The 19324-nt window shown below is 50.5% G+C and overlaps 1 protein-coding gene across 1 annotated transcript in view; it reads right to left on the bottom strand.

Annotated features, from left to right (window-relative positions):
- The window catches only part of LOC135273098 (germinal-center associated nuclear protein-like), a 54207-nt gene that overhangs the window by 19577 nt on the left and 15306 nt on the right, over positions 1-19324 (bottom strand). Inside the window, exons 10-20 of the mRNA XM_064372023.1 lie at positions 16956-17118; positions 13276-13436; positions 12259-12500; positions 11685-11887; positions 10490-10590; positions 7481-7612; positions 7001-7114; positions 5955-6107; positions 3113-3310; positions 2196-2264; positions 1808-1942 (exon numbers count right to left, since the gene is read on the bottom strand). Of these exons, the coding sequence (XP_064228093.1) occupies positions 1808-1942; positions 2196-2264; positions 3113-3310; positions 5955-6107; positions 7001-7114; positions 7481-7612; positions 10490-10590; positions 11685-11887; positions 12259-12500; positions 13276-13436; positions 16956-17118 (1671 nt within the window). The remainder of the gene's footprint in view (positions 1-1807; positions 1943-2195; positions 2265-3112; positions 3311-5954; positions 6108-7000; positions 7115-7480; positions 7613-10489; positions 10591-11684; positions 11888-12258; positions 12501-13275; positions 13437-16955; positions 17119-19324) is intronic.

Below are 19324 nucleotides of genomic sequence, written 5' to 3'. Positions count from 1 at the left end.
AGTGGTGGTGGCAAAACCCTGTGGATATATCTAAAAATCACTGAAATGTACACTTCAAATGGGTGAAGTTTATGGTATGTGAATAACATTTCAATAAAGCTATCTTAAAAAGAAACTGTAAGCCGGTCGTCATGGTTCACGCCTGTAATCCCAAAACCTTGGGAAACCAAAGCACGTGGATTGCTTGAGCCCAGGAATTCAAGACCAGCCTGGGCAACATGGTGAAAACCCCACCTTTCAAAAAAGAAAAACCATTAGCCAGGCATGGTGGCACACGCCTGTAGTTCCAGCTACTCAGGAGGCTAAAGTGAGAAGGTCATTTGAGGCCAGGAGGTCGAGGCTTCAGGGAGTCATTATCACACCAGTGACCTCCAGCCTAGGTGACAACAGAGCAAGACCCTGTCTCAGAAGAAAGAGACTGTAGTTGCTTCAAAACTATGACTTCTTGGCCAGGAGTAACGGCTCACACCTGTAAGCTCAGCACTTTGGGAGGCTGAGGCGGGTGGATCACGAGGTCAGGATTTCGAGACCAACCTGACCAACATGGTAAAACCCCGTCTCTACTAAAAATACGAAAAAATTAGCCAGGCATGGTGGTGTGCGCCTGTAATCCCAGCTACTCAAGAGACTAATGCAGGAGAATCGCTTGAACTCAGGAGGCGGAGGCTTCAGTGAGCCAAGCCACTGCACTCCAGCCTGGGTGACAAAGTGAGACTCCAGCTCAAAAACCAGGAAAAAAAAAAAAAAAAAAGACTTCTGGCCAGGTGCAGTGGCTCACTCCTCCTTTGGGAGGCCCAGGCGAGTGGACTACAAGGTCAGGAGATTGAGACCAGCCTGGCCAGCACGGTGAAACCCCATCTCTACTAAAATACCAAAAAAAAAAAAAAATTAGCTGGGTGTGGTGACATGTACCTGTAATCCCAGCTGCTTGGGAGGCTGAGGCAGGAAAATCACTTGAACCCAGGAAGCAGAGGTTGCAACGAGCCAAGATTGTGCCATTGCACTCCAGCCTGGCGACAGAGCGAGATTCTGTCTCAAAAAGACTTCTGTATTTTAGTTACAGGAAGTAAGACCGTGTCAATTTTTTTTATTTAAATGCCAAAAGTTTCTTCTGAATGGGAAAAAAATGAAACTATAGTAAACAAACTATAAACTATCTTACCGAAGAGTCTAAAGTAAAGCAGGTCTATCAATACCTTAACACAGCTTTAAATACTGTTGCCAAGTGACGTGGTTCAGATTTGTGTGCCCACCCAAAATCTCATGTTGGACTGTCATCCCCAGTGTTGAAGGAGGGGCCTGGTGGGAGGTGCTGTATCGGGGGTGGATCTCCCCCTTCCTGTTCTCATGACAGTGAGTTCTCATGAGATCCAGTGGTTTAAAAGTGCGCAGCACCTCCCACTGTGCTCTCTCTTCCTCTTGCTCCGGCTATGTAGGCCATGCCCGCTTCCCCTTCGCCTTCCACCATGATTGTGGGTTTCCTGAGGCCTCCCCGGCCATGCTTCTTGTACAGCCTGTGGAACCATGAACCAATTAAACCTCTTTATAAATTACCAAGTCTCAGATAATTCTTTAAAGCAGTGTGAAAACGGACTAATACACCAAGTTTATGGAATAAAAATGGAAATAATCAAATCTAAAGTTTCAACTTAAAATCCTGAGCAAAACAGACTGTAAATCCAAGCATTAAAACATTAAACCTATGCTTCAGAGTTCCCATCAGACATAAAAGGAACACCCGGCCCTGGCCCACAGCTCTGCCCCCGTCCACTCCACCTCTTGGAAATCCCACAGGGGAAAACCTGACCTGCCAGGACTCCCTGGGGACTGCTCTTCTCCATCCGGCAACACCAGCACCAGCTTCCAAAACACACGCTCCTGCCTCCCAGGGAGGTGCTCGGCCACAAGGGACGGCAGGTCCAGAGACGCCCATGCCACATCACTGGAAGGAAAAGACCACCGTGGGTTAGCCAGTATGTGAGACCCTAGCAGGAGCAGCACACACATCCTATGAGCAGGAAGGGGCAGGGTGGGGAAAAATCAGGGTCAGAGGTTGAACTGCAAACTAGAAACCATGTCTGAAACTCAGCAAAGAGACCTCAGAGGCATGAATGGCTGTCAGTGTGATAGACTGGGAGACAGGGGGCGGCGGGGGGGAGGATACCGGCGACACAGAAGGGTGGGGCATGACAGACCTCAGCAGCTGCTGGTAGAAGTGCTGAACCTTCATCTGGTGAGCCGTTTTATTTCTGAGCCGCCTTAACCTGCAAAGGAAGGCAGAATGACAGTGTCCCCACAGGAGCTTAGTGAAAAGTACTGACTGGCTAGTGAGTGTCCCCTGGGGAGTACCCAGGAGATTGAAAAAAACTTTCTGCTAAAGAAATGGGTTACAGGCCAGGCATGGTGGCTCACGCCTGTAATCCCAGGACTTTGAGAGGCCAAGGTGGGCAGATCCCGAGGTCAGGAGATTGAGACCATCCTGGCTAACACGGTGAAACCCGGTCTCTACTACAAATACTAAAAATTAACTGGGTGTGGTGGCGCACACCTATAGTCCCAGCTACTCGGGAGGCTGAGGCAGAAGAATCGCTTGAACCCGGGAGGCGGAGGTTGCAGTGAGCCAGTATCGCGGCCACTGCACTCCAGCCTGGGCGACAGAGCAAGACCCCATTTCAAAAAAAAAAAAAGAAAAAGAAACGGGTTAAGAGGATTCCTTCATTCCACAAATATCAATTAAGTATCTGCTGTGTGCTGGCTGTGGGAGACTCAGCAATAAATCCTGCCCTTCAAGCATCTCTAAATGCCGGCCTGGCACGTGGGAGGTGTCGGCACTGTGGGCAAATGCCGCCAGGTGGGGCTGAGGTGGGGTGTATGCTGCAGTCTCACCAGGGTGGTCAGGTGACAGGTGAGCAACGACCTAAAGGAAACAGGGGCGGCAGCAGGACAGCCAGCGGCAGAGCACACGCCTGTGCTGGGCCACAGCTGGACCCAGCATGTTTGCGGAGAGCAGTGAGACAGCTGGGGAGGGGGCCGGGTCCACCGCTGGGTTCGCCGCCAAGACAGGCGACGCCACCTGGCTGAGCTCTCGGAGGACCCTCTGGCTGATGCTCACCTGGTGCAGGAGATGCCCAATTTCCCTGCGTGGCCCAGGTCCAGGAGACCCCTGGCCAGGTTCTCCTCAGCAATGGGGCACTCTGCGCTGGGCGCCAGCGCCCTCAGCCGGTCGCTCACGTCCACGCAGCAGGGCGCGGCAGGGAAAGCCTGCATCTGGCGCCTCAGTTTCTTCCGGGCTGCGACAGCTTCCCTCCACCTGGGGGACACAAGAACACATCATCACTGAGTGTTTTCAAGGTCTTCAAACCAATAAACAAACTGGAGTTAAAACGCAGGCATGTTGCTGACTTGGCCAACAAGAAATAAATAAATAAATAAACAAACACAACTCGGGCATGGGGAAGGAATGACATCAAATGAGCGTGGTGAGCGACGAAACTACTGGATGTAAGAACTAACGCCGAATGCGCTTTGGAGGCCGACTTGGCAGAGAAAGCTGCCCAGGTGCCATGGCAAGAAACTGAAGGCACATCTGTCCCAGCATCATAAATGATTACTTAGACATAGCAGTGATATCAAACATAATTAACTATATAGTCAATCTTATTACATTATTATTCTCTATTATTAACTTTCCCTTTAGTATTACAGTGTAGGACCGTTTTTAGCCTTATGCTATAGAAATAACAGGGTAGAACATAACTAGGAACTGAAGGGACATTGTGAGAAGTGATCAGGAGGCGAGAGTAAAAGCCTTGCGGTAGCGCCAGTGCCTGGGGAGGCGCCCGTTACTTAGCAGGCCGTGAGGGGCACTTTCCCTCTCACTGAGGAGTTCAGAGAAAACTCTGCTCTGCCGGCTCTTAAGGAAGGTCTGACACTAGCCAGCCTGCCCACGGACATCAGGGGCTTAAACCCTCTCCGTGGTGCTGTGCTCCGACGGTCACTGTCCTTGTCCACTTTCATGGTCCACTTTCCCACCCGATGCTCTCTTGTAAATTCTTAGAATAGAGGACTCCTAAAAGCCTTTGATCCCTCTGATAAGTGCATAGAAAGATACTGACCTATGTGCCTCCCCTCCTTGCAGCAGCTACCTGAGGGAGGGCCCTCTGTGCTGTACCCACGTGACCCGCTGAACTGCGCCCATGTGGCCCCCCATATTTTAAGAAAGTGATTTGCTTGACCCCTAGCAATCATGTCAGATAATTCACTCTCCGGCCCTGTCCCCCTGCCTTGTATACAATAAATGTCAGTGAGTCCAGGCATTCGGGGCCACTGCTGGACTCCACCCCCTGGTAGCAGTGGTCCCCTGGGCCCAGCTGAATTCTTATCTCTGTGTCCTTGTGTCTTTCTCTTCTACGATCTATCGTCACTGCACACAAGAGAATACCCACAAGACCCTGTGGGGCTGCACCCTGCAGATAGAGATCTAAGATACATGCGCCTGGCCGGGCTCGGTGGCTCACGCCTGTAATCCTAGCACTTTGGGAGGCCAAGGTGGGCAGAATGCCTGAGCTCAAGAGTCTGAGACCACCCGGGCAACACAGTGAAACACATCTCTACTAAAATACAAAAAATTAGACGGCTTTGGTGGCAGGTGCCTGTGGTCCCAGCTACTCAGGAGGCTAAGGCAGGAGAATCACTTAAACCCGAGAGGTGGAGGTTGAAGTGAGCCGAGATCACGCCACACCACTGCACTCCAGCCTGGGCGACAGAAGGAGACTCTTGTACAAAAAAAAAAGATATACATACATCCCTTGACCCACAGCCGCCACTGACAGGAATTTATCTCTAGATACACATGCCTGTGTGCAAGCGGGTGAAATGTCTGTACAAGGAGAGTCACTGTGACACTCTTTGCCAGAGCTAAAAGGAGAGCCACATCAAAGTCCAGCAACCAAGGACGAGGAAGGTCATTACTGGTACATTCTCGCACTGACCTCAACACCACTGGCAATGCTGAGAGCTCAACATGCTGCTACAGCCAGTCCTCCACCTCTTATCAGATGCAGCACAGAAAGGCTCAGAGCAAAGCAGGGGTCAGGAGGCCACCTGTGCCGACAGCCACAGGAAAGGACAGAAAGTCTCTGGATAGATTCACAAGCAGCTGCTGTCTCGAACAATGGACAGAGGTCTGTTGTGGAAGGGAGACTCACTTCTCCCCATACTCCCTTCTATACTGTTAGAACTGTCGAGGACACTATTACTTATTTTAAATTTTACTGTGAAATAAATCATACAACACACGGAACACAGATATGCCCCGTTTAAAGATTAATAAATAATCAAGCACCTATGCACTTTCATCTAGTTGAGACGTTGTAACCGTGAGAGGCAGCCCTCCCATTCCCAAAAGTAACCACTATGCTGAGATTATGATCATTATTTTCCTCCTTTTCTTTAGGGTTATACCACTATATAAAAATCCAAACTAAGCGATCTGGTATGAATATACAGTATTTGTATATTCCCTATTAATTGCTTTTTTCCCACCACTCCTGTTTTGAGAATTCACATTTGCTGGTGCACAGAGCCATCATCTGATCTGGCCTGTTCACAGCCATCTCCCAGCATCCAGTGCCGTGGGCAAATGGCAGGCACCCTGTAAGTATCTGCTGAAATACAGAGCAGCCACCACACCCCAATCTAATTCCTGACTTTTCACCTTAGTTTATACTCTGTGTGTGTGTGTGTGTGTGTGTGTGTGTGTGTGTTTCGCACATAATCAAGTATTTCTGAAACCCAATATAATCCAATTAGAGTCCATTTTAGGTATTCATTGCTGTAACATTTTCCCTGATCCTTTCACCACTGAATAAAGGAATTGATGGCTCATACATTTTGAATCTGGTAAAAGACTCTTCCCTGTGTGTGGATTTTGCCTGTAGGGACACAGGACTCACCGCTGCAGATACTTGCAGAAGCACTGAAGCTCCTGGAGTGTCTCCTTTGCAGTCTGGAAGATTTCCTCCACGAGAAACAAGTCCATGAGATGGGCACAGACATCCTCACAGCAACGGGCCATGCGGACCCTCTGGTCTGTCTCTACTGCTTTCCTGAGAAACAGGGCGATCAGCATGGAAGACTGCACTCAGGGCCCACAGACACTGAAGGCTTGCTTTAAAAGTTCAAGAGCTGGCCAGGCACGGTGCTCACGCCTGTAATCCCAGCAGTTTGGGAGGCCTAGGCGGGCGGATGACCTGAGGTCGAGAGTTCCAGATCAGCCTGGCCAACATGGAGAAACCCCAGCTCTACTAAAAATACAAAATTAGCCAGGCGTGGTGGCATGGGCCTGTGGTCCCAGCTATTTGGGAGGCTGAGGCAGGAGAATCGCTTGAACCCGTGAGGCAGAGGTTGCAGTGAGCTGAGATCACACCACTGCACTCCAGCCTTGTGACAGAGTGAGGACTCTGTCTCAAGAAAAAAAAAAAGAAAGAAAGAAACCTTTATCTTAATAAAAGAGTCAGAACTTTTAATTAATTATTTTAGAGACAGAGTCTCACTACGCTGCCCAGGCTGCAGCACGGTGGCCATCTGCAGGTGAAATCATTGCACACTACCTGGACCTTCCGAGCTTAAGTGATCTTCACACCTCAGTCTCAGGAGCTGGGACTACAGATGCCTGGCTTAGAATTTCTGAATGACCATGCAGACAACTGACCAGAAAATCTTCTCATCAGCAGTATCTGACACCTGTAACTGGAAGTGTGTCAAATATCTGATAAATGCCAGTGGCTACTAAGGATGGCTGACGCTGGTCATGTGGTGGTAACCCTTGTATAAAAGAGAATTTTTTGTAATAAAATTCTCTTTGTCGAATGTCTATCAAATACATTTGGTCACAAAATCAAAGCTTAAACAAGAAAGCACATTTCCAATAGCCCATCCTCAGTGGCTCGAGACACAGCCTCAGTCTCCTGGCACAGCAAGGCACCAGTGTCTCACTTACTTCAACTCATGAGAGCACGTTTCCCTCACAAACTCCATCATCACCCGTTCCATCAGCTCTGCAGCCAGGCCCTGGCTCAGCTCAGTTAACGCCAGCTCTCTCTCCCGTTTCAACCTACAAGGAAGAGAATACACAAGGGTAATGTTTCAGAATAAAAATAAGCGCTGCTTGGTCTACTCCCCAGCCGTGCAGACAGGGACGGAGCTGTGCTGCCTGAGCCAGGAGGCCACCCCGACTCCAGCTCCCGACACCACCTCCCTGCCCCTGCCTTTCCTGGCTGGGGAAGGCCACTGCTCACAGGTAGGTATGGCCTGGGGACCTCCACCCACTCCCTGGGCTCCAGTGTATGAGGGCACTGAGAGGGTCAGCAGGGGCTGAATGGCAGCACAGTGCACAAGAGCAAGGGCTTCCCGGCCAGGGTCCATTCTCTCCTGGTCCACACACATCTCCTGTCCTGCTGCATGGACACGACACACCGACCTTTCCTCTTCGGCCCGCTGCCTCTCCTGCTCTCTTCGCTCCCTTTCCTTAGTCACTTCTTCAGCTGCAATGTGCCTCAAAATGCCTGTGGTTGCAGCTGTTAACAAATCCTCCACAGCAGCATTAGAAACACTACACAGAGCAAAGGGGGTAGCATTCAAAGTCAGAGTAAAAAAGCCACGTCAGTAAGTGTCTAATATTGACAAGGAAAAAAACACACAGCTTGAGTATCCCTAATCCAAAAATCTGAAATCCAAAATGCTCCAAAATCTGAAACTTTTTGAGCACAGCATGACATGCTTTTCAAAGGAAATGCTCATTGAATCATTTTAGGATTCAGATTTTTAGGTAGGAGATACTCAACCAGTAGATATAATACAAATATTCCAAAATCCAAAAGTATCTGTCATCTAAAACACTGTCGTCCCAGCGTTTTGGATACGGGATAGCAGCCTGTGCGTGTCTGGCTGTCAGCATACAAACTAAGCCCACTGTTAGAAACACACCATCTACCAAAACAGACTCGTGAAGAAACAGAAAAATCTCAGCAGTCCTGTAACTAGTAAGGAGATTTCCAAACAAAGCAAAGTGTAAGACCAGAAGGTTTCACTGGTAAATTCTATTGAACACTTAGGAAAAACTAACACCAATCTTTCTCAAACCCTTTCAAAAACTGAGGGGGAGGGAACATTTACTAACTCATTTTATGAGGCCAGCATTGCCCTAATACCAAAGACAGACCAGAGACACTAGAGGAAAGCTAGAGACTGGCCAGGCACGTGGCTCACGCCTATAATCCCAGCATTTTGGGAGGCTGAGGTGGGAGGACTGCTTGAACTCAGGAGTTTAAGACTAACCTGGGCAACACAGGGAGACCCCATCTCTACAAAAAAATAAAAACTTAGCCAGGTATGGTGGCACGTGCCTGTGGTCCTAGTCACTTGGGAGGCTGAGGTGGGAGGATGGCTTCGCCTAGAAGATCAAGGCTGCAGCTAGCTGTGATTGTGCTTCCGCACTCTGGCCTTGGCGACAAAGTAAGACCCTGGCTCAAAAAAAAAAAAGGAATAAAGAGGAAAACTACAGACCAATATTCCTCACGAATATGGATATAAAAATCCTCAACAAGGCCGAGCATGGTGGCTCACACCTGTAATCCCAGCACTTTGGGAGGCCAAGGTGGGTGGATCACCTGAGGTCAGGAGTTCGAGACCAGCCTGGACAACATGGTGAAACCCTGTCTCTACTAAAAACACAAACATTAGCCTGGCGTTGGTGGCAAGCAGCTGTAATCCCAGATACTTGGGAGGCTGAGGCAGGAGAATCACTTGAACCTGAGAGATGAAGGCTACAGTAAGCCAAGATTGTGCCACTGCACTCCAGCCTGGGCGACAGAGCAAGACTCCATCTCAAAGAAAAAAACAAATCTTCAACAAATGTTGGGTGCAGTGGCTCACACCTGTAATCTCAACACTTTGAGAGGCTGAGGTCAGGAGTTCAAAGCCAGTCTGTGCAACAAAGTGAGACCCAGCCTCTAAAAAATTTAAAACTTGGCCGGGCACAGTGGCTTATGCCTGTAATCCCAGCACTTTGGGAGGCCAAGGCAGTGGATCACCTGAAGTCAGGAGTTCCAGACCAGCCTGGCCAAGCGAGACTCTATCTCAAAAATAAACAAACTAATTAATTAATTTAACCAAGGAAGCAAAAACTTTGTATGGTGAAAACTATAAAACAGTCCTGAAAGAAATTAAGGATGACCTAAATAAATGGAAAGGCATCTGATATTCTCAAATTAGAAGATTTAATATTGTTAAAACAATATTGGCCAGGTGTGGTGGCTCACGCCTGTAACCCCAGTACTTTAAGAGGCTGAAGCAGGCAGATCGCTTGAGGCCAGGAGTTCGAGACCACCCTGGACAACATGGCAAAAGGCATCTCTACAAAATATTAAAAAATTAGCCAGGCATGGTGGTACACATCTGTAATCCTAGCTACTCAGGAAGCTGAGGCAGGAGACTCGATAGAACCCAGGAGGCGGAGGTTGCAGTGAGCCGAGATCGAGCCACTGCATTCCAGCCTGAGCAACAAGGAGAGACTCCATCTCAAAAAAGAAAAAAAAAAGATGACAATACTACCCAAAACAATCTACAGATTCAATGCAATCTCTATCAAAATCCCAACAGCACTTTTTGCAGAAATAGAAAAACTCATCCTAAAATTCAGATATCTCAGGAGACCCCAAATAACAAAACCATCTTGAATGAGAAGAATAGATGGAGGGGAAATTTTTTTTTTTTTTTGAGACAAAGTCTCGCTCTGTTGCCCAAGCTTGAGTGCAATGGTGCGATCTCGGCTCATGGCAACTTCCGCCTCCTGGGTTCAAGCGATTCTCCTGCTTCAGCCTCCCAAGAAGCTGGGATTACAGGGACCTGCCATCACATCCGGCTACTTTTTTTATTTTTAGTAGAGACAGGGTTTCACCAGGTTGGTCAGGCTGGCTCAAACTCCTGACCTTGTGATCCTCCCACCTTGGCCTCCCAAAGTACTGGGATTACAGGTGAGAGCCACCACACCCGGTTTTTTTTTTTTTTTGAGACAGAGTCTTGCTCTGTCACCCAGACTGGAGTGCAGTGACACTATCTTGGCTCACTGCAACCCTCCGCCTCCTGAGTTCAAGCGATTCTCCTGCCTCAGCCTCCCAAGTAGCTGGGAGTACAGGTGCCCACCACCACGCCTGGCTAATTTTCATATTTTTAGTACAGATGGGGGTTTCACCATATTGGCCAGGCTGGTCTTGAACTCCTGACCTCAGGTGATCCACCTGCCTCAGCCTCCCAAAGCACTAGGAATACAGGCATGAGCCACCGGAAAATCTCCATGACACTGTATTTGGCAATGACTTATTGCATCGTGACTCCAAAACACAGGCAACTTTAGTAGAGGAAACTTCTAGAGGACTGGGCGCAGCTCCCCACCACGAGTAGCAGGAGGGGAGCACCAGATGCCACTCACCCCAGAGCAGCAGCCGCGTAGGCAGCGCCTGCAGAGCCGACTTCCTCACAGTCCCCCTGCAGAGCCTCCTGGATGAGCTCATCCAGCACCTGCTCCAGGTCCTGTGGAGAGACCAGCATGGGGTTGAAGGGAACATCCAACCCAGGGCAGAAATCCTGGGTAACATGTTGTCACTGACAGTCTGCAGGTATCTGGTGACAAAAGCACATGACCCCTGACACAGGGTCAGCTAGGCTGCTGCAGGAAAAGTGTCCCCTGGCAAACGGAAAGCGAATGGCCACAGAGCACCCTGGCCCAGACATCTCCAATCTACATCGAGCAGCCTCCGCTTCTGTGGCCACTCTTATGCTCCCACTCAGGACTCCACGATCCCAAGAGGGGCTGGCGCCCAGTGCCTGCCCCTAAGCAGCCAGAGTGGCACAAGCCAGTTCCACAACCATAGAGTTAACAGTCTCTACTCCACAGTAAGGCACTGGTCAGGGGCCATGCCCACCCTGCAGCCACACACATCGAGGGGCACACCCACCCCAGGCCAGGCCCATCAGGGTGCACAGTCACACAGGCCACACACACCAACAAAAACACATCCACCCCAAGGCCACGCCTATCAGACGACACAGCCACCCCAAGCCATGCCCACAGGGGACACACCCACCCAGGCCACACCCATCAGTAGGGACACCCACTCCCAAGTAACACCCAAAGTGGACAAGATCACACCTAACAGTGGGGACACACAACCCCCAGACATGACCACCAGGAAGACACACCCACTCTCAGGCCAGGCATATCGGGGCAGCACCTACCAGGAAGATACATCCACTCCAGGCCACACCCATCGGGGGGACACCCACCCTCAGCCATGTCCATGAGGGACACACCCACCCCCCGCCGGGGGCACACCCACACCTAGGCCATGCCCATGAAGGCATACAATGCTGCCCATGATCCTGTCAGGAATAGACAGGTGCTGAGTTCAGACACACAGGGGCTCAGGCCAGTGCTGAGTGGAAGCTCCCAAGATGAAGATGGGACTCCAGGCTGGGCCTGGATGGCGGGCCCCAGACCTGCCACCCGAGGCTGGCTGACTCTAGCAAGACCCCTCCCTGGACTCTCTGGAGGCCAGGCACCACAGCCCACCCCCCGGAGTGGAGACCAAGGACACTAGTGCACAATGACCTAGAAGAGTCCCTACCTCATCAGAGTACACGGGCATGGGCTCTGGAGGCGGCAGCTCAGGCTGCACAGGGGGCTGGAAGAGGCCTGGCGCCGCGGACATGTTCAGTGCCAGGATGGGAGGCAGAGGCACTGGCGAGGGCGCAGGGGCAGGGAGAGGCTGCGGGAGACCGGGCAGGGGCGCATCTGGCTCTGCGCCACACTCCTCTCCTCTCCCTCCACCTGGAAGGAAACACACAGGAGGAAACGGCGCTGCAGACACAGGGCGCCTGGCACCACGGAGACCAAGGTCTGTGCAGGGACAGCCCCAGGCCACCCACAGTGACCCTGAGAACTGGCCTGCCCTCCTGAAGAGCAGCCACATGGGACACACACCACAGGGGACACGTCCACCTTCAGGTGAAAGACAAGCCCCAGGAGGTGAGGGAGCCAGGAGCCAGGCTTCACGGCCCCTCGGTGCACTCCCAGTGAGCTCTGAGCATGAGGAGCACCACAGCCCTGGGCCCAAGACAAGACAGACGCTCAGGCTCCTGGGAGGCGTCCTGGCAGGAAAAAGCAGCTAGTTCCCTCACTACGACTGCGGCTTCACTCACCTGCTGTGTCCGAGCCGGGTCTCTGGGTGCCGACGGGCAGCTCTGTGGCCAGGCTCTCCCCAACGTACTTGTTCTGGGAGTTGAAGCTGCACACAGGGGTGTGACGAGGGACGGGGGGCAATGGCCCTCCATTGACAATTTCCCCAATGGACACCGTCAGCTTCCTGCTAATAAACACCGACTTCCTGGTCTTGGATAATCCCTCTGGTTCCAGGAAAGCAGACCGGTTCAGCTCCACACAGCTACCCAGACCACAAGAAGACACCAGAGGGCCGTCACCAGGGAAGAAGGCAGCTTTGCCCTCAGTGCCCCGCCGAGTGCTGCAAGCTGTCAGGCGTCCCACAGCCATGTGTAAAGGACAGAAAGCAGAGGCCCAGGTCCCATGGCCACCCGTCCTGGAGCCTCTGTGGTCCCCGGAACCACTGGGCCCAGCGAGTTAACAGACACACGCTGACTCACTCCTGCCTCCTGGCTGGCTCACCCAAAGCCGCCTGTTTTGTGAGGGCAGACCGGGAAGGAGGAGGCAGGCCGGGGGCAGGTGAGGAGGTGCAGGAGGCAGGGTGGGGACCCAGCAGTGGGTGTGGAGGGCAAGCTGCCGGTGTCTGACAGTGGGTCTCTGAGTCTCATCCTGGTCTTAAAAGACACTCTGTTCAGTAGCAGAGAAGACTCCGGCCTAGCCTGCAGTGCCTCCATCCCAGCTGTCAGAGGTTGCCTGCCGCCAGCTGGCAAAGGCACTCAAGGCAAACAAGAAGCCCTAACTTTTATCTTTAGGTTCGCTGACAACTCATGAAAAGGACTGATTTTCGAGTCAACAAAGAACTTGGTCTGAGCCCTCAATGGGCTGACAGCCAGGGTGTTGGGAACACCCCCAGCTATTCTGAGCCTCGTGTGTTCACCTGTACGGGAGAGGAACACACCTTCTCCAAGCGGGGCAGGCAGGCAGCCCCCCACGGCCCTGTATCAGAATTCGAAAGGAAACAGGAGAGAGGGGCCCGCAGTTCCACGCTCAGCTCTCACCCGTCAGAAATGGTGAGGCCGTGGCAGGTGAGGAAGTCAGTCGCCTCTTCGCAGCCTTGGAACAGCAGCATGCGCACCACACCATCCAGGGGAAAGACGGTAGATCGCTGTGTGCTCACCGTGTACGCGAAGTTGAGCGCCCGGAGGGCATCCTTGCGGATCTGAAAGAAGCAGCCAATCACTGCAGTCTCAGAGAAAGGCCCAATCAGACAAATGCAGTCAGCCTGTGACCACAGGAACGGCCAGCGTGGGGACACGGGCTCCTCCTGGGGCTCAGCCCACCAGAAGGCGCTCTGGCAACATAGAATGACCCAAGTTTAGAGATCGCAGGTGGTCTGCTCAGTGGCGATGCTCAGGAATGCATGCCAAGTAAACACTCTCACAGAGGAGGATAGGCTGGGAAGGTTTTATTTATAAAAAAAATCATGAAACAAACTTTCCACCAACAAGGCCAGGTGAATTCAGCTATGGAGCACCCACCGACATGAAGGTGCTGCAGAGGACCTCGGAGACTATGGAATGCCAGGAAGAAATGAATCATGGCATTATAACAAAAGCCTTAAAAAAAAAAAAGAGGCCAGGTGCGGTGGCTCACGCCTATAATCCCAGCACTTTGGGAGGCCAAGGTAGGAGGATCGCTTGAGCCCAGGAGTTCAAGACCAGCCTGGGCAACATAGCTACATCCTATTCTCCACAAAAAATAATTTTTTTTAATTAGTGGGGTATGGTGGCATGCACCTGTGGTCGCAGTAACTAAGGAGGCTGACGTGGGAGGATGGCTTGAGTCCAAGAGGTCGAGGCTGCAGTAAGCCCTGATCACACCACTGCACTCCAGCCTAAGTGACAGAGTGAGAACCAGTCTCCAAAAAAGACAACGGGGCTGCGTGCCGAGGCTCACACCTGTAATCCCAGCACTTTGGGAGACCAGGCGTACCACATGAGGTCAGGAGCTCAACACAAGCCTGGCCAACATGGTGAAACCTGGTCTCTACTCCAACAACAGAAAAATCAGCTGGGTGTGGTGGTGGGAGCCTATATTCCCAGCTACTGGGGAGGCTGAGGCAGGAGAACCACTTCAACCCAGGAGGTGGAGGCTGCAGTGAGCCGAGATGGCGCCACTGCACTACAGCCTGGGTGAAAGAGTGAGACTCCATCTCAAAAAAATAAATAAAAATTTAAAACGACAAATGAAAAACATAAAAATGCTAACAAAAATTACGCTTGGGTGCTGGGGCTTTGGTGACTAAGCTGTTCGTCCTCTTCCAATGTTCTTTAATTCAAGCAATACAGCGTTTGCCTGTGCCTGGTACTGTCCTTAATGCTGAGAATACAACGGTGAACAATACAAAATCCCTGTCCCCACGTAGCGGACACGCTAGGGAAGAGAACAATGCCACGGAAAACGAGCACAGACAATACACAAAACGGCAATTCAGCGCGGCAAACGGACGGGGAGAAGAGGGAGCGCTGGCAGAGGCCGACTGAGGGCAGCAGCCAGGCCCCGTCTTGCCTCGGGGAGGTGCTGAGTTCAGACACACAGGGGCTCAGGCTGGAGCTGACAGCACCATGCGACTTTGTGAGCGGGAACAGCAGTGGGAACAGCAAGCACAAAGCCTCTGAGCAGGGATGCACGGGGCTGTGGGGACAGGCGGGTGCCTCTGTACACCACTGCTGGTGAAAACGGTTTTTCCAAAGAAAAACACTTGAATCATCTCTTTTGTTTAAAGTTATTAAAAATGGCCAGGCACAGTGGTTCACACATGCAATCCCAGCACTCTGGGAGGCCAAGGCGGGCAGATTACTGAGGTCAGGAGTTCAAGATCAGCCTGGCCAACATGGCAAAACCCCGTCTCTATTAAAAATACAAAAATTAGCTTGGCATGGTGGCACACGCCTGTAATCCCAGCTACTTGGGAGACAGGCTGAGGCAGGAGAATCGCTTGAACCTAGGAGGCAGAGGTTGCAGCGAGCCAAGACTGTACCAGTGCACTGCAGCCTGGGAAACAGAGTGAGACTCTGTCTCAAAATAAATAAATAAATAAAGTTATTAAAATTGGTCAACATTCTACTAACCATCATCATATATACAGTATTAACTTTAAGTTTCATTTTATCTTTTTTTTGAGAGAGGGTCTCTGTTGCCCAGTAGATCTTGGCTCACCGCAGCCTCAACCTCCCAGGCTCAAGCAATCTTCCCACCTCGGCCTCCTGAGTAACTGGGAATACAGGAGTGTACCACCACACCTGCCCAGCTGTTTTTTTTATTTTTAGTAGAGACGGGGTCTCCCTATGTTGGTCCAGAATTCCTGAGCTGGAGCAATTCTCCCACCTCAGTCTCCCAAGGTGCTGGGATGACAGGTGTGAGCCAAAGCACCCAGCCAGTATTAACTACAAGTGGCAAGTTAAGGAAAAGCTTTTCATTTGCTCCAGAACTTCGGTTGTCTGGCAACCTGCAGACCTGACAACAAGGAGCAAACCTGCAAAAGACTCTCTGACTGCGACATGACTCTGTGTTTAGTCAATTTACAGGAGGCCCTGATGTGTGACCAAAGAAATTATCTGGAGCCAGAGACGGATGGACCTAGGCAGGTCCTGAGGTCTCCCAGGCATCACCGTCTCCACACAGTGGCCACTGCAGGCTTGTGGAAGGGATCTAGGCCACCTCCTTGAACCCACTGCCAGAGTGGGCAGCACAGTGTGCGCGAGGTGAGGCAGTGGGTTCAAGGTGACCCTCTGTAAGGCAGGCGGCGGTCCTGGTCATGTCTACCTGAACTGATACATGGAGGGCCCAGAACGGCAGGTGCCACAAGGGCTGCTCTGTCCTCATCCCCAAGTCCCATGGAACTGAAACGAAAGGACCAAGTGGAAACCCCGAAGACACTGAGTTTCCTCTGTGCAAACCTCAGGAGAGGGACCAGCCTTCCCACTGCTCTGCAGCCCCAGCACACGGCAAAGCACAGACACTGAGGCACCAACTAAAATAAACTTAGCACCATCGGCCTTACTCCAGAAACTTAGATTTAAAACATGAAGAACTTCAAAGTCAGGGATTTTGTGCGTAGATATGACGTTTCTGCTTTTTAGTTAGTTTTCATGGATGATGATAGTGCTGAATTCAAATTGTGTTCTAAAGAGACTTTTTTTTTTTTTTTTTAGACAGTCTGGCTCTGTCACCCAAGTTAGAATGCAGTGATGCGATCTTGGCTCAGTGCAACCTCCGCCTCCCGGGTTCAAGCGATTCTCCTGCCTCAGCCTCCCGAGTAGCTGGGACTATGGGCACCTGCCACCACACTCAGCTGATTTTTGTATTTTTAGTAGAGACAGGGTTTCACCATATTGGCCAGGATGGTCTTGAATTCCTGACCTTGTGATCTGCCTGCCTTGACCTCCCGAAGTGCTGGGATTATACAGGCATGAGCCACCAAGCCAGGCTGTAAAGAGATTTTTCTTATCTGAACCATAAAACAGTATTTTCCATTGCACAGCCTTTCCGGATGGTGTCCAATGGTGCTAACTCTATTAAACAGGGCAACACTAGAAACTCCTCCGTGGGGCTGCCCCAAGGACGACACAGCCTCAGCCTGAGACCTGCTTGGAAAAGCTTGGAAGAGAAAAGTGTTCGAATAGCACAGGAACAACCTGCTTTCTACCAACTCAGCAAGCACAGCTCATTTACTCACCTGATTAAAGTAACAGTGTAAAAGACAAGCATTCAGGTAAGAAGCTGACTGGACCAGTTTGAAAAATCTCACAAAATTATTACTGTTCAACGCAGCAAAAGCCTGAACAGCAAATTTCACCTCGGAGGAGTTTCTAACAGCAGGATGGAACTGTTGTACTTCTCTGTCAATTAAAGGAGAGAAAAGGGGTTGGAATGTTGTTTTTCATAAGACAAAATTTTCATAAAGATAGCTATAATAAATAACAGATTTCGTTGGCCAGATGCTGTGGCTCATGCCTGTAATCCCAAAACACTGGGAGGCCAAGATGGGAGGATCGTTTGAGCCCAGGAGGTTGAGGCTGCAGTGAGCTAAGATCACATCACTATACTCCATCCTGGGTGACAGAGCAAGATCCTGTCTCAAATAATAACGATATTAGATTTCAACCACACTGAGAAGGAGGGTCTTGCTGGTGAAACATGCCACTAAATTCATAGTTTACTAACTTCAAAGCTACCATGCTTGAGCTGGTTTGATAGACAAAGGTCCCTTTCAAAAATATAATGAACAGAATAAACAAATTCAAGAAGCAGTTTAGCCATCAGTTACCAAAAAGTTACTTTAAAGTAATGCCGACTGCCAGCTGTGCTGGACGGTGAAGTCTAAGAAAACAGAAAACTTAACTCTTTGTTCAGAAATGAATTGATTTTGACTGAATTATTCATGATGGGAAACAAATGCTTATCACAAATAAAAAGACAATACAGCCATTCTCCATAACCAGTTTATCTACATGGCTTATTTTACTTTTCGTTTTTTTTTTTGGAAACAGAGTCTTGCTCTATCACCCAGGCTGCAGTGCAGTGGCACAATCACGGCTCACTACAGCCTCAACCTCCTGGCCTTAAGCGATCCTCTGATCTCAGCCTCCCAAAGTACTATGAGGCCATGGGCCACCACACCTGGTCTTTTTTTTTTTTTTTTTAAGAGATAGGGTCTTGCTTTGTCACCCACACTGGAGTGCAGTGGCATGATCACAGCTCATTGTAGCCTTGACCTCCTGGGTTCAAGGGGTCCTCTCACCTCAGCCTCTCCAGTAGCTGGAACTACAGGGGTTTTGTAGAGTAGGGTCTCACTATGTTGCCCAGGCTATACCAGGCTTAATTTTAACATTTAAAATTGGCAGGGCGCGGTGGCACATGCCTGTAATCCTTACACTTTGGGAGGCTGAGGTGGATGGATCACCTGAGGTCAGGAGTTCCAGACCATCCTGGCCAACATGGCAAAACCCCATCTCTACTAAAAATACCAAAAAGTTAGCCAGGCATGGTGGTGTGCACCTGTAATCCCAGCTACTCAGAAGGCTGAGGCAGGAGAATCACTTGAACCTGGGAGGCAGAGGTTGCAGTGAGCCGAAATCCAGCCTGGGTAACAGCGCAGGACTCAGTGTCAAAAATAAAATAAAACTTTAAAATCATTCACACATCTAGATATTCTTCCACACAGTTCTTGAAGAAAATACAAAGCTAAAAAAATGAGTTTCAGCATCAATAGGGGAATTTTAGAACTGAAGGGGACACTGCCCACCATGAAGTCCAGCTCAACAACACCACTGCTGGACACGGTGGCTCATGGCTGTCATCCTAGCACTTTGGGAGCGGGCAGATCACAAGGTCAGGAGTTCAAGACCAGCCTGGCCAACATGGTGAAACCCCGTCTCTACTACAAAATACAAAAATTAGCTGGGCATGGTGACTCGTGCCTGTAATCCCAGCTACTCGGAAGGCTGAGGCAGGAGAATTGCTTGAACCGGGACCCGGGAGGTGGAGGTTGCAGTGAGCCAAGATCGCACCACTGCACTCTAGCCTGGGCTACAGAACGAGACTCCATCTCAAAAAAAATAAAAATAAATAAAACCACCACCACAAGCAGGGGCCAGAGAGCTTGCCAGACCTCTCAATGTCAGATCAGACCAGGGTTTTAAATTCATTCATTCTTACTACCCCATTCTTAGCATTTTTGTTGCACACAATTTTTTTCCTCTCATTTGGATCTTTGACAAAACTATCTGGAAAAAGGGAGCTGCTAACAACCCTGCAGGGCAGCTAGAACTCCCTCTCCTGGTTCACTCACCTGTCTCACTAGGATTCCTTCCTCATGTCTCTCACTGCTGAGGAGAAACAGTTCTCGGAAGCGAGTGTGTGGGGCCTACATCAGATGTGCTGGTCAGGTGCACAACCCCATCACTCTTCCCCCAGCTCAGCTCCGCAGACTGCACAGCGAGACTGAGACTCCTATCCTCCCAACACCTGCTACCAGAGAGAACGCAGCACTATCGCTACTGCCAATCCTGAAAGCTCTCCTCCTGCTTAACGCCTGCCTTTGCA

Source organism: Aotus nancymaae, unplaced genomic scaffold, assembly GCF_030222135.1.
Source record: "Aotus nancymaae isolate 86718 unplaced genomic scaffold, 86718_ANA_hifiasm-v0.15.2.pri h1tg000260l, whole genome shotgun sequence".
NCBI lineage: Eukaryota > Metazoa > Chordata > Mammalia > Primates > Aotidae > Aotus > Aotus nancymaae.
This window is presented reverse-complemented; position numbering and strand designations above follow the sequence as displayed.